The 23,574-nt window shown below is 42.9% G+C and overlaps 1 protein-coding gene across 1 annotated transcript in view; it reads left to right on the forward strand.

Moving 5' to 3' along the window:
* LOC106605061 (plectin) overlaps window positions 1-23,574 on the forward strand; it is a 239,143-nt gene that overhangs the window by 134,118 nt on the left and 81,451 nt on the right. The window contains exons 3-8 of the mRNA XM_045717727.1: window positions 5,613-5,674; window positions 10,528-10,617; window positions 12,388-12,465; window positions 12,683-12,775; window positions 15,338-15,504; window positions 22,969-23,084. Coding sequence (XP_045573683.1) covers window positions 5,613-5,674; window positions 10,528-10,617; window positions 12,388-12,465; window positions 12,683-12,775; window positions 15,338-15,504; window positions 22,969-23,084 — 606 coding nt within the window. The remainder of the gene's footprint in view (window positions 1-5,612; window positions 5,675-10,527; window positions 10,618-12,387; window positions 12,466-12,682; window positions 12,776-15,337; window positions 15,505-22,968; window positions 23,085-23,574) is intronic.

Genomic DNA, 23,574 nt, shown 5'->3' on the forward strand with positions numbered 1-23,574 from the left:
TCAGAGGCAGGGATTGGGAGACTAGTCAGGCCGGAGGCAAAGATGAACGGAGCAAAGTACAGAGAGATCTTTGATGAAAACCTGCTCCAGAGCGCTCAGGACCTCAGACTGGGGCGAAGGTTCACCTTAAAACAGGAGAACGACCCTAAGCATACAGCCAAGACAACATAGGAGTGGCTTCAGGAGAAGTGTCTGAATGTCCTTGAGTGGCCCAGCCAAAAACTGGACTTGAACCCGATCTAACATCTCTGGACAGACCTGAAAATAGCTGTGCAGCGACACTCCCAATCCAACCTGACGGAACTTGAGAGGATCTGCAGAGATGAATTGGAGAAACTCCCCAAATACAGGTGTGCCAAACTTGTAGCGTCATACCCATGAAGACTTGAGGCTGTAATCGCTGCCAAAGGTGCTTCAACAAAGTACTGAGTAAAGGGTCTGAATACTTTTGTAAATGTGATATTTTAATCTTTATACATTGGCAACATTAGAATATTTAGGTTAGGACTTTGGCCCAGTGCACCGGCCAGCAGAGAGGAGATCGCAGACACATTCCAACAGCTCATCACATCGCCGTGCTCTGTCAGCATCCTCCTAGCTGTATAAGCCGTGGTCCACGATCAAATCCCTTTCACTTCACCTCTTTTCTAGCTTTCTTTCAACCCCGTGCACATTGACATTTGATTCCATCAACTCACTCTGTTTCATAAAACTCCCAACCTGTTTTAAGGTGTCAGTAGCAGTTAACGTGTTGTGGTCTGCTAAGCACATAGAAATCAATGACATCATCTGTTAATCCTTTCTTTCCCAGGCTACACTATCCAAACTCTCCTGTGAGAGGTGACCATATGAATCCTCAATGTTTTTATGTTTAGCCTCCAGCACTGTCGAAGTGTGATTATGTGTGTGTTGTTATTACTGTTCTCTTCCCTTGTATGTCTTGGACTGTACAGTATTATGGTATTTGCTTGCGCTCCTTAATTCCTGTTCTTGCCTAAACGTGTGGAAGTACACAAAGCTATTATTTGAGGTGTGCCTCTCCACAATTTTCACATTTTGTGAACTTAGTGTCAAATAAAACAAACACACACACACACACACACACATCTTGACACATCAACTGCTTCATGTTTAAACAAGATGCAATGAATCACCTCACATTGGAAAGAAAATTGTTATTTTTTTTTACATCCTTCCTAATGTCATGTCAGACAAGGTGTGGAAATGAGATGCATACCTTCTTAATGCTTAGAGGACCTGTTGGTCACACCCTGTGGCATTGGTTTGAGTGTCAGCACCCTACAGTTCTTATAGGGGCTCAGACCACAGTGAAGGGACCTTTAGTGAAGCCCCGAAAATACACAGGCATGGGAACCCTGAGGGGTATACTACAAAGCAGATTCAAGGAGTTCGCCAACTAACTAGCCTAAATATTGTCTTGAAGTAAAATGCATGTTTTTTAAAGATCTTGAAATGGGTATGGTCTAATTGATTCAATAATCAAAAACACATATTTAAGTTGAACTTTTTTAATGAACTAGAAAATCAGGTAATTTATTTTTGTTTACCAAAGTAAGCTGGCTAGCTCCTTGATCCTACATTGTAGTATAACCCCCTGTTCTTACCTGGGTCTGTCTTAAGTGTATTTTGGGTCTTCCCATGTTATTATGAGGGAATGCAACACCAAAACAAGTCCTCACTGATGACCGCTCACTGATATAGTGTCTTATCAGTTATCTGAATGGTCATCTCTGGGTTAGAGGCTGATAAAGGACTGATAATCATAATCACTGGTTCAACAATGCTAGCTGGTTGTAGTGGAGTTGTGCTAGAATGTCTCTGTAATGTCTTTACATGTGAGTGTTGAGTTTGAGGAAATCAGGTCTGTGAGCATGCATGAGTGTACTTTAGTTCATGCTGGTGTAGTTAAAGGGAAAACAAAACACACACACACACACACACTGCCAGGCCTTCAGCAGAGCAGAAGGAATATATACTCCTTCACTAATTGTCTAGTTCGAGAATCTACATGTCCTTAGATGAGGGTATAGATAGTACTGTATAGTCTTGTTGAGGGTTGGGTCATGGCTGATCTCTCAGTGTGTGTAGATGCCAAAGTAGCCCTTCCCTCAGCCTCCCCCTTTTCCTCATAACACTGAGTAACACCCACAGCTCTCTCAGGAATGCCGTGAGTAGGCAATGATTAATCACATTTGTGTGTGTGTGTGTGTGTGTGTGTGTGTGTGTGTGTGTGTGTGTGTGTGTGTGTGTGTGTGTGTGTGTGCGATAAAAAGTAATTAGAAGTTGAACTGTGTTCTAAAACAATATGAAATTATATCAAACCGTAAAACAATATTGTGTTATTTATTCCGGTGCCATTCTTCGTTATTGCTTATACAGCCACCGTAACAAAGTATAAGGATTCAGGGTGTGTACTGTGTACTCTTCTGTAAACGAAGGCAAGATGACAAGTAAAAGTGTATGCAGATGGTGTCTTTTATGGCACAACGTCCTGCTGGCCACCACACCTTGTCTGATCACTCACTCTCCTCTGTCCCCGCCCCCTTCCTGCTCTCACCAGCCACACCAATATGACAGGGCAGAGGAAGGGGTGTGGTCGAGCCTTACCCACCACAATGTCCTCCAAACACACAGGCAGTTATCATTCTGTACAGATCAGCACAAGGACAGGCCCAGACACTGTACCCCACAGGCATAACTTATTGCTAAAAGAGGAGAGGGAGACAAAATCTATGGGAAGAAAAGAAGAGAAGAGCTCATACGGAGGTAGAGCGAGAGAGGAATACATCATAGGCTAGATCGAAAGTGCTGACTGGAACTTAGCCACACGACTGCATGCTCCCTCTGAGGGAAAGGAGCACCGAGGAATTTTCAAGCGGAAAAAGAGCAGGAAAGAGAGAACCGTTTTAGCTACCGACAGAAACCTTGTGGTGATACAGCAGTCACATAGAGCGCGCTAGAGGGGACTTTTGATTCATTCATTCGGAGTTGAGTGGCACCATGAGCGGTCAGCAACAGCGATACAGGAACTTCTCGACAGATAGCAGTGGTGGCAGGGATGGAAGGGACAGGGTGCCCTCAGACGAAGGCTACTACCAGGGGATGCTCAAGTCTACGGACGGCAGGAAAGGTACCAGTATGACAGCATTAACCTAGGAAGCTATGTGTTTACAGTACATGAAAAGTTTGACTTTGAGGAGTTTGGTTTTATGTATGACAGTGTTCACCTAGACAGTGTGTCAAATAGGTTCATATGGAAAGTTTGCCCCTGATACTATGGTTCGTGATTGCATAAGGGAGAGAGTTACAATTCTGGGTGTTTTTTTTTCCCCTGTGAAAGGAAAAGTTTTACTACTGTAGTTACAGGTTTGGACCATTTTCATATCCCTGCACAGACAAGTCTCTTCAGAGGTTCAAGTCAGGGCCTGATTGGCTAGTCTGTGAAATAATGAGCCCCTTCATGATGCTGAGATACATACCAACTGTCAGTGTCAATTTAAATTGAAAGAGGGCTTGTGGCTTCCACTGTGAGCCTTTTGTGCACTCTAAATTACAGTTTGAGCTTTCTCTAATCATCATCTATGGGAATACATTTAGATTTAAAATGACGTTTTTTTTTTTTTCTGTAATGTTTTCTGTGTCTCTCCAGTGGTCCACATTTGTGACGAAGAGTGGACACGCCCACCAATCTAACACATCAGCCGTTCCCTCCCACCCTAGTGGTCAGCGAACCCATTCACAAAATGTGGGGATGAAATCTCAGTAGGCCTATACCTTGTTGATAACTCCTATAGAATGAATGACCCAAAAATATTCCTTACCCCAGGACACTTCAACGGTTGACTATCCAGGAGAACAAAGAAAAAGGAGCACTAGGTTTCTGCATAGATCTGAAATATTTATATACGGTACACAAACAGGCTCCCGTTTCGGCGTAAAACGCCTTCAAGACTCTAATGATGGTGTTTCATGCCGAAACGGGAGGCTGTTTGTGTCCTTTAAATTTCATTTTTTTGGTTTTCTTCCTTTTCCTGCATAGTCACCCATTGAAGTGTCCTGTGGTAAGGAGGTAGGACTTTCGCCCTTTTACCATTGTGAGTTTGTGATCACTGTGTTCATCTTTGGCATCACACAATGCAGTTGAAATAGTTTGTCTTAGCCTGAGTCATGACTGGTGCATTGTGTATGCTGATTGCAATTGACTTCACATAAACTGTGAACAGGAGTGTCCCGTATAAATCAGGATAGCCCTCGTATTGTAGCTTTATTGATGAACGACATAGAATGACAGGGGTCAACGTTCCGCTAGTCTCCAGGCACACACACACACACCCTATGGTTGCCACGGCAACGTGTTTCCATAACACAATAGCAACATGGCGGACGTACCCACCTGAGAATACAAAAGCCTGCGGGTTCAGTTTGCAGTCACAGTGAATCAGCACACACCGTTGTCCTTTGGTTCTGCAGTGCCTAGCCTGTGAGTGGTACTTAATATGCTTTTCACTACCTTGTAAGACTGATAACGTTTAACTTATGTAGCATGTTTAACAGTTCATCCAGTAACATGACCTGAGCTGTCATAGGAGTAGCTGAAGACCCGAGGCTTCCTTAAAGTTGCACTATGCAAAAGCAAAACTTAAGAATGGGAAGCATAGAAATACCGCTTCTTAGACTTGCTTTCAAGTAGAATGATAGATCTATAACTCACAATTCTATGTGACTTTGGTCGGGTCGGCCAAAAAGTAACATAAGGGAAAATTCAAAAAAGAAATTCTACTTCATATTCATCATCTCCAGCACCACCCCAACATCAACATATGTGAAAATGGCGCAATTTTATTTATGTTTTTGTAGAAAAGATAAGGAAGATAAGTGTTTCCAATGACATCATTGGTGTGCATCGTGTGATTTTATTATTTTCATTTGGCATTGTCTACACATTTTCTACTAATTGGTTGATGATGTCATTGGAAACATTTTATCTTCCACTATCTTTTTTTACTACAAAACATAGAAACGCGCCATTTTCACATAAATGTTGATTTTGGGGTGGTATTTTAACGGTGTCCGTTACAGTACGTAGCAACATATGTGCACATACAGTACCAGGCCTATAGAGATACTGAACACCACTAAGCCTCAGGCCCTGCCTGTAGTCATATCTTAGTGAATAGCACTTGCAGACACAACTCGACAATGAGGGTGTATATCTAGACACTGACTGTGCTATGATGATTTCTGGTGAGTCAGACATGTTTAGTCCAGACGCTGTGCTATCATGTCTCGCTGGGCTAGACTAATCCCATCCAATGACTTGTCTTTGTCTCAGGGAAGAACAAAACGATGGCGGCATCTGGAATATTTGTTAGATTTCAGCTCTTGTTGTTCTTGTTAAATGTATTCTAAATCCTTCTCCTTATCCCTAATACCCTGCAATCTGTTTTAATTTAGACTGAGTTTTCTCAACCTTCGTAAAGAATACCTCAATATTACATATTCATGTACTCAGAGGGTTTATCAAATATTTTAATTTTCTTTACGTTAGTTTTTTATAACCATGTCTGATGTTTGCTCTTTGTGTCTTGCAGATGAACGGGATCGAGTACAGAAAAAGACCTTCACAAAATGGGTGAACAAACACTTGATAAAGGTATGGTCACACACTACCAGAGTACATTTATATGCTCAATAACTCAATACCTAACTTACTCTCCCTATCTTGCTTACTTTAATGCACCCATTACTGGTATCAATAGTTTCGACACAAAGACAATCACATGCACACACACACACACACACACAGACTCATTTTTAACCAACATCAGTTTGATTTCAAAAGATTTGGTTCAATTTTGATTTTGAGCTTTACTGGACTTCTCACAACGACAGTATTCCTGTGTTATTATCCATAAATATCAGTCACATGTCACAGAACTAATGAAAATGGCTGAAGTGGTTACTGAAGTGGCAGAACAACCGCAGAAGTTGCAAAGTAGGATTTATGTTGAGTTGGATCACTACTGGTCCAGAAGTGATGTGTACGAATGGCAAATGGCAGATATTTCCTTCGTGAATCATACCTCATAATTGGCCAACCAACCACATGGGGGCTGAGCTGTGTGTTTTCTGACGGTTGCAATTTAGTCTCTCTGCAAAAAGGGATTTTTAGCTTCAGAAGTCATTTTGCCACTAATGACAGGAGTAGGCTAGAATCTTTGGCGTGAATCGTAACGACATCGGCCAGATACTTTATTGATGTGTTTTGGATGTGTAGTTCTGTTTATCAAATTTAAAACGGGGACGAATCTTAACAAACACCAGGGCTTGTATTCATAAAGCATCTCAGAGTAGGAGTGCTGGTCTAGGATCAGTTTTACCTTTTACATTATAATGAATGGACATGGGGTGACCTGATCCCAGATCAGCACTTCTATGGGATACTTTATGAACAAAGGCCCAGATAGTTTCTGTATCAGAGGAAGACTATGTTCTCACCTTTTTATGTTTACAATAGTTATTTTTGGAATAGGGGATATCTGTGTTGGTATGTTAGTAGATGAGATGTGACCATCTGATTTAACCATTACTGCATTACTATGAGTGGAGCTGGGGTCCATTTTGGTCTAGCCATGCTGAACATGCAGGTGCCATTGAAGTCATGATCCCATGTATTCATGACAACACAATATTATGACAGCGAGTTTTGATCCCCCATCAGACAGATATCCACAGATATCAAACCATCAAGTGGTTGTTTTTTGAATACCATCTCATCCTACTACATCAGTACAGTCAGACAGGCCAACCCTTTTGGAAGAGCTTCATTGAAAGTGACATGCATTGGTCATACACAGACATGCAACACACACACACACACACACACACACACACACACACACACACACACACACACACACACACACACACACACACACACACACACACACACACACACACACACACACACACACACACACAGAGACAGAAAGGTTACTGGAAGTCATGAGTGTTTGGTTTCTAGCTTGGTGTTTTGATGGAAGGTTTACCAGAAGACCAGTCTCTCTTTGACTGAGTGAGTTTGTAAATTGTGCTGTTGTCACCCTTCTCTTCTCTTCTCACCTACCTCACCCCTGCCCCTTCCCTTAGGGCTGAAAACCATTCAATTCACGAGGGGTCCTCTACAGAGGAGGGGGTGGGTTAACAAACCAAACAACTCACTCTGCAGTTTCTCATTAGAAATCAAAAATTACCCCCACCACGACAGCCCCTCCCACTAGTACATGTAGAAATACCCCCCGCTTGCCCCGTGTCATAATTCATTTGACAAAATCCCACCGGTAACCCAACGGTTACAGCCCAAGCCATTAAGGGACTCCTCATAATTCTCCATTCTCCCTCAAAAGAAACAAACCCATTAATTTCCCCTCGAAAAAAGGAACAAAAATAGCTACACAAAATACTATTTTCCTTTCCATGCACAGTGTATGTGCGCCGTGCGGTGCGAACACACTCTGTTCCTGATATAACACACAAGCACACAGTCTTTTCATTAAGTGTTTTATGTGAGTCACAGACATCTGGATTCGTTTTGCTCTTTTCCTCTGAAGCACCACATTCTGTTCTGGGCCCAAGGCCCGGTGGCTGCTGGCTGGGCCAACAGTAGCACATGCACTACACAGACTGACTGTTGAGTCTGGGTGGCTGACTGCCTGCCCGCCCTTAGCTCTTTGCTAGTCAAGGTCCTTAAGTGCTCCTTACAGACATTATCAGAGGACTCAATCTGTGTCTCTTGTCTTCCCACTACCATTATGACAAAATGGTAGACCTGTGTGACAAGATTTGCATCTCATTTAATGTTCGACAAACGGCGATGACGGTACATTTTACCTTTAGAAAGTTTAGATTAAGTAGGCTATGTATTGACATGAAGTAAACAAATGCTTAATTAAGAGCTTTCTTAGAGAGAACTGTCTTCTTAGAAATGGTTTTATACCGTACACAATATGTGGTATGCAATGCATTGTTACAGAACTAGCCTAGTCATTAAAATGAAATAGCAACCCAAGCAAGGTTTGAAAAACCATAATTGGAAACATCACGCAGGAGAATTTTTAATATAGCATTTTGCGGTGAAACGAAAGTGTTAATATTCTGTCCGTGTGAAAGCCTGCTCTTCTGATGTTGAACTAATGTTGAACTAATGTTATTAATGCGTTTCTAGTGGGCACGTCCCGGGTTGGACCATGAGGGGTTGTAAAAGGATATGGAATAACTTTCACTCGAGCATAAATCTTGTTGTGTGTCAACAAGGGTGGGAAGACCGAATGTAGGGTTTCACAACCATTATTTTACGGTGTTATGTAAAAGGAAATCCACTGTATCTTACATCATTCTGTAGATTTAATGCCCCGTTCACTTTTAATGAAGTGTACAGACCAGAGAGACATAAAGTATCCCTATTTTCTTATACAATGACGTGTGTGGTTTTTATAGGCGTTCGACATTATAATAATACGTGTAACCCTAGGTTAACTGAAGGACGCATCACCTAATGTGTGTTTTGTAATGGGAAAGTGGAGTCTAGTGTGTGGTTTGTGGTGGATGAGGGGTTTGCAGGTTCTGTGTTGACTGGCCTAATGGTTTTAACCTTGAGGTGCTCACAATGAGGACCGATCAAATGGATCACTTGACTCGAGTTGACTGGAGTGCACACGACACCACATGATCATGTTGACTCAATCTGAGCTTCTTCAACATGGGCTATTGTGTTTTGATGACAGACAGGGTTTAAGAAAATGCTACAGGATAGCAGAGAGAGACTGTTGTAGCTACCATAGAGGAAGCAATGAGAGAGAAGCATTTCACACTACAATTATACTGTAGAATGCCTTCGAATTTAAGTTGGATATTGACTGATTTGAGGTCATTTGGCCGCATTGTCGTATTGTAGCCCCGCGCAGTTGAACTGAAGAAAAACACTTGAATGTTATGCGATCTTGTCCCATCAGTTCCAGACATACAACTTGTATAATATTGTTGAAGTTGGAGACTCTTAGTTGGAGTTGGACAATCTTCCGCGATTAATGTATAAACAGTGATCCCTAGTGGCCATCATCAACCCTCGCTGCATTTCAAACCACCACCGATGGAGTGTGTACACCACAGGTGGACAGGAGTGGGTTACTGTGTTCACACACAGGGTTGTATAACTACTTATAACACACAGTATTATATAAGGACTTACCATTGATGCCAGTTATAAATCAAGGTAGTGGGTGTTACAACTTGCAGGGGCGAGACTTGCAACATACTTGCATACATACCATACCTGTACATACCTGTGCGAGGACAAGGCAACACACTGACACAGTAGCAAGGCATTACATGCAATCTCCCAACATTAACCATGTCATAAAGCGCTAATATCAGTAACCATTTTGACCATTCTCTTTTATTCTGTTCATCTAACCTTTTTCATTTTCTTTCACTAAAGCTCCATTTGAATAATTATTCATTATAATCTCAGACTCATATTCTCTTCCTCTTTTGGTCATTCTCCCTCTCTATTCCCTTGTTCTCTCCGTCTCATCCCTCATCCACTCGTTCTCCTCCGTCCAGCATTGGAAAGCAGAGGTAGGTACCAGCTGTCTGCAAGCCCCAGCAGGAGGGCACTGTATGTGGGACAGATTCTGATGAGCATGTAGCTGACTTTCTCCCTTTCCACCTGAACACTATCCACTCCCCACACCTATGCCATCGCTGTGAAAGTATGAGGAATTAAACTGATGGTGTCACACAGAAATAGGACTATGCCTTGTGGACTGTGGGGCCACAAATCCCTCAGTTTCAGTCATTCCCTACGTCTCTTTCTAAGCTTACACCCTCTTCAGCTCACGATCACAGTTTATCTTTCTGACTGGAATTGATTATAGCATGCATGCAGTCCCAAGACTTTCATGTGCAGGTATCTGCCTGTGTTTGTACTGTTTATATGTATGTGCGAAAGATTTAGTTGTTTTTGATTGATGTGATTTTTTTGGGTTGAATGAAGACTCCCTGTCTTCCGTCCATCCATCATCTCTCAGTAGATCTGGCAGCTGCCAATTAGCAGGTGTCTGAGTGTCGAACTCAGGCTGATTGGTTGCCCGAGGCCATGCGTTCCTGTCCTTTGTACAGATATACTGGTGGAGCGAGGGGGAGAGAGAGCTAGAGAGAGCTGCTGGTTTATAGCATGAGCCGTGTAGACTGATCTGAGAGGAGCTTGAACATTTTGTCTAGTTTTATACTGTAAAGATTGGTTGCTTTTTCCAAGGTTTACTGTGAGAGGACGATCCACATGTCTAGGTACCCTATCAAATCAGACTCATAACCAGATCCAGAATATCAAAACGTTATTACATCAATACAATGCACGGCTTCTAGGTATTTTGTCTAGGTGTTGCAAAAATGCATTGTGATGACAACCCTTGCCGTACATCTCTCCCTTCTCTTTCTGTGGAACAGTCACAACGTCAGGTCACAGACCTGTATGAAGACCTGAGAGATGGACACAACCTGATCTCCCTCCTGGAGGTCCTCTCTGGGGAGACGCTGGTGAGTACTGCTGACTTCTGATTGGTGAATGGACTGACCTTGACCACTGATCCCGACTTCTGATTGGCAAATGGACTGACCTCGCCTGACCCTAACCCTAAGAAACAAAAGTCTAACCCTTATTTATACCTACCTAATCCAAACCGGTATACCATCCCTGAAGCAAAGCAAAACATTAGTTAGACTTTCAAGTCGTAGCACAACTAACAAGACAGTCACTGGAAAGTTAACAAAGACCCATTAACAGTCTAAGACAACCCCTGCTTACCTAACTTTCATTCCAGTCCCCAGAAATGTTAACTATTTGTAGTTGTTTAGATTTTTTGAAATAAGTCAGTAAGTCAACACTGGATGCTTGCACATTATGATGATGCATTATAGGTTACTGCAGATCTCTCTGGAAACCTTGCACTCTGTCTCTGCTACAGTAGCTCATCGCTCCGCTGGCTCTGCTGGTCTTTGCTCATCTACCAGACGCCTCCATGGTCCTAACACATTAACCCCACTTTGGCTTCTCTTTTTGAACTGTGTGCTCCTGTCTGACCCTTCTCTGGTTCTCCTTCTCTGCTCCTCCCCTCTCCTCATGTCCCCCTCATGTCCCCCTACACTTTCCCCCCCTTTCCTGTATGCTGACCTTTGCCCTTTGGCCTATGCCTCCTCTCTTTGCACTGCTCTTTGCTGGGGCTAGGCAAGGGAGAGAGACGTGGTCAGGAACTTGCGGTTGGTGAGTGGGGTTTTCTATAACTCGGCCGCCATTTTCTTCTTCTACTTCATGTGGCTTGAGTCATCCATTACCCAGTGGCTCGGCTGTGCATGATGCCACTTGCTGTGCTTATGATTCCATTTTTTTTTCCCTCCTTTGGGCATCACCTATTTCTCATTGACAAGCTTGCAAAGTCTCAGAGGTGCATTAACCATTTCGCCGCTGGCTGTAAACAAATACCCTCTGTTATTAATAGGTGCCATGGCTGAATGAAGGAAGGACATAATTGACTAACTACTTAATTGACTAGTCATTGATGCTATAACAATACTTGAAGCACTGGAAATTATCGGTTTTGAAATAACTTTGTTTCTGTGTGGCTCAATTACTAATGCTTATTACATAGCACAAATACAGTATTCTTTGGAAGTGGAAGTCTTCAGTTCATTGTTCTCCATTCAGAACACATGTATGAAGTGGTGACACAATTCAAAACCAACCAAACAACCAAAGATTCCTGTACCTAATAACTAATCATGTTATTGGCTCAGCCAATGCATGACTGATGCTCCCCCCTTCACCCCAAATATATCTCCTATTTACCTCTGTGTTTGACTGTCGAATGTGAAGAACAGGTATGATGTCATTCATGTGGTTTTATAATGAGGGAAGTTGTACATGGAGATCTGTGAGACACATCAGTTATTCATCGTATTCTTTGTCGTTCATCTTTTCCTTTGGAGGAAACTCGTGTGTACTCTTGTCATTGAGTCTACAATTTATTTCCCAATTTCCCTTCTCCTGTTAGTTGGATATTGTCGTAGCTGCATCACATTTTTCTCTTCCGACGTAATGTTTCACTCGCATTTCTCCACTCCTCTTCTAAGGTAGCATGAACTCCTGTCCAGTCTGTTTCTAACCCCTCCCCCCACCCACTCTCTCTCTCTCTCTCTCCTCTCTCTCTCTCTCTCGGGCTGTCTCTCTCTCTTTCTCTATCTCTCTCGGTCTCCCCCTTCTTTGTCTCTCCCTCTCTCTGTCGTTCTCTCTCTTGCCCCCTCTCTCTCCAGCCCAGAGAGAAAGGCCGCATGAGATTCCACAAGCTGCAGAATGTACAGATGGCACTGGACTTCCTCAAACACCGACAGGTAAGAGAAACAACAATTGAAATATAATAATGGAGATAATGTAACAAATTAGTTACCCTCTGAGTTTACTTCTCTTGTACTGTATTAAGATGACTTACTGTAAGTGACATGACTGAGACAAATATCTAAATGCATTGGAACAGGGTAATAATGCATCTACTATGATGTGAACTACTATAATTGTTAAGTCTCGCTCTTCTCTGTCGTCCAATCACAGGTCAAGCTGGTGAACATCAGAAACGATGACATTGCGGATGGCAACCCCAAGCTGACCCTTGGGCTGATATGGACCATCATCCTTCACTTCCAGGTGTCCTACTCTGTCAGTGTTGTGTTCCCATATCATATAGCTCCTCATCCTCCTATCCCCTTGGCTCTGATCCAAGCCAATCATCAACAATCCCAAATTGAACTCAATCCAATCATAGTTGATCTCAATCACTCAATGTTACCACATCGCTTTCAGAAAATCAAATTGCTGTCAAATCTGTCATCAAATTATTATCAAATATATTTCAATCATAGTATTATTACAGTTTAATAATTATAGTTATTTTAGCAGAGGTGGAAAAAGTACCCAATTGTCATACTTGAAGAAAAGTTACTCAAGTAAAAGTGAAAGTCAGCCGGTAAAATACTACTTGAATATAAGTCTAAAAGTATTTGGTTTTAAATTTAAGTATCAAAAGTAAATGTAATTGCTAAATATACTTAAGTATCAAAAGTAAAAGTAAGTAATTCAAAATTCCTTAAATTAAGCAAAGCAGACTGCACCATTTTATTTCTTTTAAAATGTATGGACAGCCAGGGGCATACTCCCACACTCAGACATTATTTACAAAAGATGCATTTGTGTTTAGTGAGTCCACCATGCCAGAGGCAGTAGGGATGACCACGTGTTCTCTTGATATGTGCTTGAATTTGACAATTTTCCTGTCCTGCTAAGCATTCAAAATGTAACTAGTGCTTTTGGTTGTCAGGGAAAATGTAGGAAGTTAAAAGTACAATATTTTCTTTAGGAATGTAGTGAAGTAAAAGTTGTCAGAAATATAAATAATAAAGTAAAGTACAGATACCCCAAAAAACGACTTAAGTAGTACATTAAAGTATTTTTTACTTAAGTACTTCACACCACTGCTTTTTTTCACTTTTCACAACTTTCAACCAAAATCGAACGACATAGTGACATTTTTTGTTGATTTGACATTGAATTCACCCTAGTTGACAACTCAAACAATTGTAAATCAAAAACTAGAAGTTGAACTGACGTCTGTGCCCAGTGGGTATACTCTACACCAGTCTTACTGCACAATTTCAATAATCATTTCAAATAATTTAGCTAGGCTTGATTGAGTTTGCCTGGCATAATGGAACCAATACAATAGTCAAACCCTGCCCAACTGGCACTCCAGGAAGGCTTAAGTAAACATGAAAAGTATTTGAAAGATGTCAAATAGTATTTGAACACAGGTCTGTTTGGGACCCATGTTCCGATGAAGGCAGAGGAAATAGAAGAACATTGTGTCCTGCAAACTATTCTCCAAGGTAGAATTGAATATTGGTTCCATTAATCCAGGTAATCTCAATCAAGCCTAGCTAAAGTATTATAAATGTTTCAAATCGTATTTGAAAACAGGTCTGATACCTCCCTTACTTGCTATGCTATGCTGTAAAAGCTTTGTGAAATAACACATGGACTTTCTATGACAATACATTATTTGATTAGAGAATGGCTGGCACTGCCAGTTAAAATGGAGCTATACGCCCACGTGGCAGCCTTGGTTGAGCAGGGCACAAGAAGAGATGTTGGTTGTGAAGTAAGACTGGTGTAGAGTATACCCACTGGGCACAGACATCAGTTCAACTTCTAGTTTTGTTTTACATTTACATTGGTATACTGTACTCCATCTACTGCGTTGGATAGAGAGGCGTATCTCCCATTTCTCAGAAGGAGAAAAACAACAGGGTCGGAGCCTGGTGAGTCATCATAGGCATTCTCCTCTTCTTCAGAGGGGTGAGGTTTAGGGTGGGGCCATCGAGGGTGGATTGGATCCCGAGGAGGATACACACACACACACACACACACACACACACACACACACACACACACACACACACACACACACACACACACTTACAGTATACCCACACACACCGACTACAGAAAGAGACCAGTAGGCAGAGAATTTGGTAAATGAGCGGTCTTTTGGCAAGAACAGAGAGTACCCTCTGAGCCTCTGGTGACTGTGACTCATTTAATTTCCATTCCAGCCCAAATAAAGTCCTGCCACATTAGCCAATGGTGTGTGTTCCCGCACTGGACCAGATAGTGCTTAAGTTGTGTCTTGAGACCCAAAGCAGGAGCAGTCTCCACCAGCCATCCCTCCCACCTACCCAATGACCGAGGCATTGAGATCTAGTTGGCTGTTCCCTTTGATGTCATATATGTACTATTGATGACAGAGTTGCCTCCCCTGGCTGAAAAACAATATTTTTTCTTGTTTTCCACCATAGATCATTGAGGTAGACAAACCTGATTCATATTGAACCAGATATCATATGATTGAATCAAACCCCATCCATTACAATGCATAATCAATTTTCTCAAATAGATGATATCTTTATTGTTTCAAACTATCTCCCTCTGCCACCATGACAAGCAGAGTTGGGGTCAATTCCATATCAATTCATTCAATCCAGGAAGTAAACTGAAATTCAATTTTCTATTCCAAATCTCGTCATTGAGGAGGCGTTTTCATCCAATTTTAGTTAACTTTCCTGTATTGACCCAATTTAAATGGAATTGACCCCAACCCTGGTAGCGTGTGGCCTCCTCCCCTGTCTAACCCCGGTATCTATCCTCCCCTGTTAGATCTCGGACATCCAGGTGAATGGCCAGTCAGACGACATGTCGGCCAAGGAGAAGCTGCTGATGTGGTCCCAGCGCATGGTGGACGGCTACCAGGGCATCCGCTGTGACAACTTCACCACCAGCTGGAGGGACGGCAAGCTCTTCAGCGCCGTCATCCACAAACACCAGTAAGTGGTCCTCTGTAGGTCAGTTGGTAGAATATGCTGCTTGTAATGCCAGGATACTGGGTTAGATTCCCGGGACCACCTGTACGTAAAATGTATGCATGCGTGATTGGCTAAAGAGTCTGCTAAATGGCATATATTGTTATTATTTGGCGGTCGACACCTCAAGCCACAATACGTAGTGTAAGATTTACAGTATTTAGTCTCTGTACCCAGAACCAAATCTTTGGTAAAGTATGTCAAAAGAGACTATACTGCACCTAATGTTCAGATACTGGCGAACATCTTTGGATTGGAACATCAGAATGTTACACGTAAGCCATTTGTTGCCCCAAATGTAGCCATTTCAGGTTTATTCTTAAAGGTGAGATTAACCCCAAAAATAGTACCCCAAATGTACCCCTTAGTAGACTGTACCCACTCATGTTATTACCCACAGTAAGTGGCATTATTAGGTGTTAATATGTCTTGTCCTAGCGTCTCTGGTAGTGCTAAGCTATATGCAATGGGGTTGTCATGACACATCGCACTTACGTTTTATTTGATATGAAGCAGATAGGGCAGGAATGGGACATATTGTCAAATGTCAAATTGTAGTGTGTGCCATGCTAGTTCTGACTAGTCCTTATTATTATTTTATCACAAGGTCATACATAAGGTAATATATAGGTACAATCATTGGTAGGTATGCTTGGTAGAAGAGCTGCTTCAAATGTACAATATAAGTAGCTAGCTGCTTGACCATTAGTATCTAAATTACCAGTAATTCATAGTGGTATTTTTCTCTTTTTTTAATGTGTCCAAATCCCTCCCCATCCACCCTGGGCAATATTTATTTTATTTAAAAAAAATTTTTGTATCCTCGTATTGATGTTCCACTACAGTTGTAGTGGGAAGTTTACATACACTTAGGTTGGAGTCATTAATATTCGTTTTTCAACCACTCCACAAATTTTTTGTTAACCAACTATAGTTTTGGCAAGTCGGTTAGGACATCTACTTTGTGGGTCAGAAGTTTACATACACTAAGTTGACTGTGCCTTTAAACAGCTTGGAAAATTCCAGAAAATTATGTCATGGCTTTAGAAGCTTTTGACAGGCTAATTGACATCATTTGAGTCAATTGGAGGTGTACCTGTGGATGTATTTCAAGGCCTACCTTCAAACTCGGTGCCTCTTTGCTTGACATCATGGGAAAATCAAAAGAAATCAGCCAAATTGTAGACCACAAGTCTGGTTCATCCTTGGGAGCAATTTCCAAACGCCTGAAGGTACCACGTTCATATGTACAAACAATAGTACGCAAGTATAAACACCATGGGACCACGCAGCCATCTTACCGCTCAAGAACGAGACGCGTTCTGTCTCCTAGAGATGAACGTACTTTGGTGCGCAAAGTGCAAATCAATCCCAGAACAACAGCAAAGGACCTTGTGAAGATGCTGGAGGAGACAGGTACAAAAGTATCTATATCCACAGTAAAACAAGTCCAATATCGACATAACCTGAAAGGCCGCTCAGCAAGGAAGAAGCCACTGCTCCAAAACCAGCATAAAAAAACTGACTGGTTTGCAACTGCACATGGGGACAAAAATCGTACCTTTTGGAGAAATGTCTGATGTTAGGCCATAATGACAATCATTATGTTTGGAGGAAAAAGGGGGAGGCTTGCAAGCCGAAGAACACCATCCCAACCGTGAAGCACGGGGGTGGCAGCATCATGTTGTGGGGGTGCTTTGCTGCAGGAGGGACTGGTGCACTTCACAAAATAGATGGCATCATGAGGCAGGAAAATTATGTGGATATATTGAAGCAACATCTCAAGACATCAGTCAGAAAGTTAATGCTTGGTCGCAAATGGGTATTCCAAATGAACACTGACCCCAAGCATACTTCCGAAGTTGTGGCAAAATGGCTTAAAGCCCTGACCTCAATCCCATAGAAAATTTGTGGGCAGAACTGAAAAAGCGTGTGCGAGCAAGGAGGCCAACAAACCTGACTCAGTTACACCAGCTCTGTCAGGAGGAATGGGCCAAAATTCATCCAATTTATTGTGGGAAGCTTGTGGAAGGCTACCCGAAACATTTGACACAATTTAAACAATTTAATGGCAATGCTACCAAATATTAATTGAGTGTATGTAAACGTCTGACCGACTGGACATGTGATAAAAAAAAATAAAACCGTAAATAAATCATTCTCTCTGCTATTATTCTGACATTTCACATTCGTAAAATAAAGTGGTGATCCTAACTGACCAAAGGCAGGGAATTTTTACTAGGATTAAATGTCAGGAATTGTGAAAAACTGAGTTTAAATGTATTTGGCTAAGGTGTATGTAAACTTCCGACTACAACTGAACATCTACAAAAGTATGTGGACACCTCATCAAATTAGTGGATTCGGATATTTCAGCAACACCCATTGCTGATAGGTGTATAAAATTGAGCACACCGCCATGCAATCTCCATAGACAAACATTGGTAGTAGAATGGCCTTACTGAAGAGCTCAGTGACTTTCAACCTGGTACCGTCATAGGATGCTACCTTTCCAACAAGTCAGTTCGTCAAATTTCTGCCCTGCTAGAGCTTCCCCGGTCAATTGTAAGTGTTTTTATTGTGAAGTGGAAACGTCTAGGACCAACAATGGCTCAACTGTAAAGTGGTAGGCCACACAAGCTCACAGAACGGGATCGCGGGGTGCTAAAGCGTGTAGCATGTAAAAATCACCTGTCCTCGGTTTCAACACTTACTACCAAGTTCCAAACTGCCTCTGGAAGCAACATATGCCCAAGAACTGTTCGTCGGGACCTTCATGAAATGGGTTCTCATGGCCGAGCAGCCGCACATAAGCCTAAGATCAGCAAGGACAATGCCAAGCATCGACTGGAGAGGTGTAAAGCTTTACACCGCTGGAGTGGTGTAAAGCTCGCCGCCATTGGACTCTGGAGCAGTGGAAACGCGTTATTTGGAGTGATGAATCACGCTTCACCATCTGGCAGTCCGACGGACGAATCTGGATTTGGCGGATGCCAGGAGAACGCTACCTGCCCCAATGCATAGTGCAAACTTTAAAGTTTGGTGGAGGAGGCATAATGGTCTGGGGCTGTTTTTCATGGTTCAGGCTAGGCCCCTTAGTTCCAGTGAAGGGAAATGTTAACGCTACAGCATACAATGACATTCTAGACGATTTTGTGCTTCGAACTTTGTGGCAACATTTTGGGGAAGTCCCTTTCCTGTTTCAGCATAACAATACCCCCATGCACAAAGCGAGGTACATACAGAAATGGTTTGTCGAGATCGGTGTGGAAGAACTTGACTGGCCTGCACAGGGCCCTGACCTCAACCCCATCGAACACCTCTGGGATGAATTGGAACGCATACTGCGAGCCAGGCCTAATCGCCCAACATCAGTGCCTGACCTCACTAATGCTCTTGTGGCTGAATGGAAGCAAGTCCCCACAGCAATGTTCCAAAATCTAGTGGAAAGCCTTCCCAGAAGAGTGGGGGCTGTTATAGCAGCAAAGGGGGGACCAACTCCATATTAATGTCCATGATTTTGGAATGAGCTGTCTGACGAGCAGGTGCCCACATAATTTTGGTAATGTAGTGTATATCTAGTACAAATGTAAACTAGGTACGTAATCAATCAGACACTAGTTTCAACAAAAGAGAGAAAAGTTTTCCATGTCTTATAAAATAAGTTTGTGTGTCCACTTAGTGTTTATTTCTCAGTTCTGACTAGTCCTGAGGTAAATTACATTTTTATTCTAACTCTGTAGTTGTTAAATCTCCTCTCCTGGCCGTACTTGATTGTACAGGTTTCAGGCAGCTCTAATAAGACATTTCTTTGAACTTGTCAGTGCCCTGGGCTTGGAATACCACAGGTGGGTGTTGTCTCAGATGGATACAGGTACTGGCACTGATTTGAGCACTTACTGTATATGCTGTTATTATTATGTTATTAGACTCACTAATATACGTTCAGGTGGAGAGGGTGCTGTCTGAGGCACCTGGGTGGTGTAGAATTGGGAAAGATGGGTTTGTTTACTTATCCTTTCATAAGAATCTATTTTTTCTAGGGAGCCTTAAAGGGAGTGCTCCTAATCTCAGCTTGTTACCTGTATAAAAGACACCTGTCCACAGAAGCAATCAATCAATCAGATTCCAAACTCTCCACCATGGCCAAGACCAAAGAGCTCTCCAAGGATGTCAGGGACAAGATTGTAGACCTACACAAGGCTAGAATGGGCTACAAGACCATCGCCAAGCAGCTTGGTGAGAAGGTGACAACATTTGGTGCGATTATTCGCAAATGGAAGAAACAAAAAAGAACTGTCAATCTTCCTCGGCCTGGGGCTCCATGCAAGATCTCACCTCGTGGATTTGCAATGATCATGAGAACAGTGAGGAATCAGCCCCGAACTACACGGGAGGATCTTGTCAATGATCTCAAGGCAGCTGGGACCATAGTCACCAAGAAAACAATTGGTAACACACTACGCCGTGAAGGACTGAAATCCTGCAGCGCCCGCAAGGTCCCCCTGCTCAAGAAGGCACATATACATGCCAGTCTGAAGTTTGCCAATGAACATCTGAATGATTCAGAGGGCAACTGGGTGAAAGTGTTGTGGTCAGATGAGACCAAAATGGAGCTCTTTGGCATCAACTCAACTCGCCGTGTTTGGAGGAGGAGGAATGCTGCCTATGACCCCAAGAACACCATCCCCACCGTCAAACATGGAGGTGGAAACATTATCCTTTGGGGGTGTTTTTCTGCTAAGGGGACAGGACAACTTCACCGCATCAAAGGGACGATGGACGGGGCCATGTACCGTCAAATCTTGGGTGAGAACCCCCTTCCCTCAGCTAGGGCATTGAAAATGTGTCGTGGATGGGTATTCCAGCATGACAATGACCCAAAACACACAGCCAAGGCAACAAAGGAGTAGCTCAAGAAGAAGCACATTAAGGTCCTGGAGTGGCCTAGCCAGTCTCCAGACCTTAATCCCATAGAAAATCTGTGGAGGGAGCTGAAGGTTCGAGTTGCCAAACGTCAGCCTCGAAACCTTAATGACTTGGAGAAGATCTGCAAAGAGGAGTGGGACAAAATCCCTCCTGAGATGTGTGCAAACCTGGTGGCCAACTACAAGAAACGTCTGACCTCTGTGATTGCCAACAAGGGTTTTGCCACCAAGTACTAAGTCATGTTTTGCAGAGGGGTCAAATACTTATTTCCCTCATTAAAATGCAAATCATTTTATAACATTTTTGACATGCGTTTTTCAGGATTTTTTTGTTGTTATTCTGTCTCTCACTGTTCAAATAAACCTACCATTAAAATTATAGACTGATCATTTCTTTGTCAGTGGGCAAACGTACAAAATCAGCAGGGGATCAAATACTTTTTCCCCTCCCTGTACATATAGACATGAATATGAGAGTGGATGAGTGGAGACATGTCTGTGGTCTCCCAAAGTTTAGGCGACAGCTTAGTCCTAAAAAGTCAGAGACAGCCACATTATCTGTAAATAATAGTGTTTTCCAGCACATAACATGTAATGAAAGCTGCACCGTGCACATCCCCATGGAGTCTGGATGAATCATGAGAGCGACTAAAACAGGGACATGTGATGAGGGAAATCTGGGTAAATACCCAGCAAGGTGTGGCACTAAAGGAAGGAAGAAAGAGAGGCCCACAGGGCAGGTTCAATCAAAGCTGTGCGTGTACCTGCAAAGTTGAGCTTCACCCTGCTCTCTCTAACAGAGAGCGAGAGAGAGAGATAGAGAGAACACTTTTTAAGTTGTGAGTGTCACCTAAGGCATTCTATTTACTAGCTGATTTTCGTAAGGAGAGAGGTGTGTCACTGTAACACTCCTACTCAAACGACGAACACCGCAGAGTTACTTTTTGCACAGCCTACAGTCGGCACTATCCACCAATTTGCATCACTTTTTTTAACCACTTATTTGGAGGATTGAATGTTGTTGTCACCCTGGGAACTAAGGACCTTACGTTGGACTGGTGAAAGTTACAGTTGATATCCGGGGAGCTGTTTTGGATAGACAGGGCTGAGGTTGGGAGGTCAGGTCAGAGAGGGATGACAGAAGTTAGTCTCCTAGTGATACCGAGATGTTTCTTCTCTCACGGAGAGGGTTGAGCACTCTTTGTAACCTCAACATGAAGACTGTGAAGACGTCTCATTGAAGACGTCAATGCTCGGGTGGGATTTACCTGCACATTCTGCAGACTTGGACCCGGCTGTATCCTGAACAAACGCCAAACCATCACAAGGAAGCTTGTTAAAATGATTGGCGCAGCAAGCCTTTTGGAATTGGAAGCTCACTGTTAAGTGCAACGTTTTCACTTGCCACTGGAAGAGTACGAAACATCTAGCCAGCTAGCTCTCCGTTTTGGGGAGACTACAACTCCCAGAAGGCACCATGATGTCAAGTCTAAAGAGGAAGCTGTCCATGAAGTCCAGGAAGAGGACTGGCAGGTCGTCCAGCAGGGTCACAGGTTTGGTCAGCTCATTGGAAGACCGTGTGGTCATGCAGTGTGACGATATCCTCTCAGAAGGCTCCTCCTGCGACTCAGGCCAGGGCTCCCACAGCTCAGTGGCCCACTCCAGCTGCGACTCCCACTCAGGGGACCATGAGCTGGGCCAGGGGACAGGGTTGGGACATGACTGGAGCCCCCACAGCCTCCAGGGAGGGGAGGGGAGGCTGGTCAGCCCCAGTAGGGTTGAAGGGAAGCCCCCCAGGCCACGGAAGCAGCTCTCTCTTAGGGAGGTGCGGTGCCTGGAATCAGCCCCAAGCCCTGGGGACTACTACGCTGTCCGCTCCACCTATCGCGTCAAATCGCTGTACGGATCTGCTCTAAGCTTCTCTCTTATTTGTCTTGGGCTTTACTTTCGCAGTATATCAGAATAATGTGAACGTAATGTAAAGCAAGAATGAGTATACTGTGCCATAAAATATTACATTTTTACTTAAACAGTGACATTTTAACTTAATGGGTGCAATGAAAAATGAATTAGAGAGGGAACTTTTGTTACAGATTTTTTTTTTTATGTTTACATTGGTCAAGAATTGAATTTGAGTAACAGTATGATTTGAATGTTTCCCTATGGCTATTTTCTGTTCACTTACTATCCTCTCCGTGGTGCAGATGAGTGTAACGGGGAGCGAGTGTAGGTGCTTATATCATTTGAAATATGGCTGTCCTGGTTGTCTGCTGCAGCCCCGTGTAACATTCCATTCGTATATAGATGCCAAGCACCTCAGGGGAGGCAGGTGTTCACTGCAGATTTATGACATACAGACGTGCCATTTAAAAAAAAGTGATATGTAGGTATGTAGGTATGAATTATCAGTATCTGCCCGGCCTGTCCTAATACCCTCCTCACCTGTCTACACTGCCTTTACACCAATCATGACGGATTTCCCATGGTTCTGTCTCCTTAGGCCTAGACTCATTGACATGAGTAAGGTGTACCGCCAGACCAACGTGCAGAACCTTGAGTACGCCTTCAACGTGGCAGAGACAGACCTGGGCGTGACACGCCTGTTGGATCCAGAGGGTAAGACTGCACAGAGATCCTCCAGTACATGTACGTGTGATGAGGGCTGACCTCAACACCAGGGGTGGAATCACAAGTGCACGCTGTAGCAAAAATGTTTCGCAACGGAAAACGTTTTTCCAACGAAAACAATAGTTTCTATTCGGGAAATTCCCTCCCCATTTCGTTGTTTGCTTCTGTTTTGTTCTCCAACCACGTCCCAGCTAACTTTGTACTTTTGATATTTAATGGAAGAAGAGTCAGGGGTGAGAGACTCCAGATGGAACTTGAAGAGCTTATAACTTGAAGAGCTTATAAACCATACCCCCCCTTCTCCAAATCCACCATGGACATGATCTACATGTATAACTAATGTTTACACTCATCTTCACGTACCAACTAATGACTGGACACACTTAACTTTTTGTTTTACAAGGAGCCTCAAAGTACTTAATTCAGTATTTGGTATTTGCAGCGTCTCCATTCCTCTTTTGCTGTGAAAAAAATCTAT

This window comes from Salmo salar, chromosome ssa05 (assembly GCF_905237065.1).
Source record: "Salmo salar chromosome ssa05, Ssal_v3.1, whole genome shotgun sequence".
Taxonomy (NCBI): domain Eukaryota; kingdom Metazoa; phylum Chordata; class Actinopteri; order Salmoniformes; family Salmonidae; genus Salmo; species Salmo salar.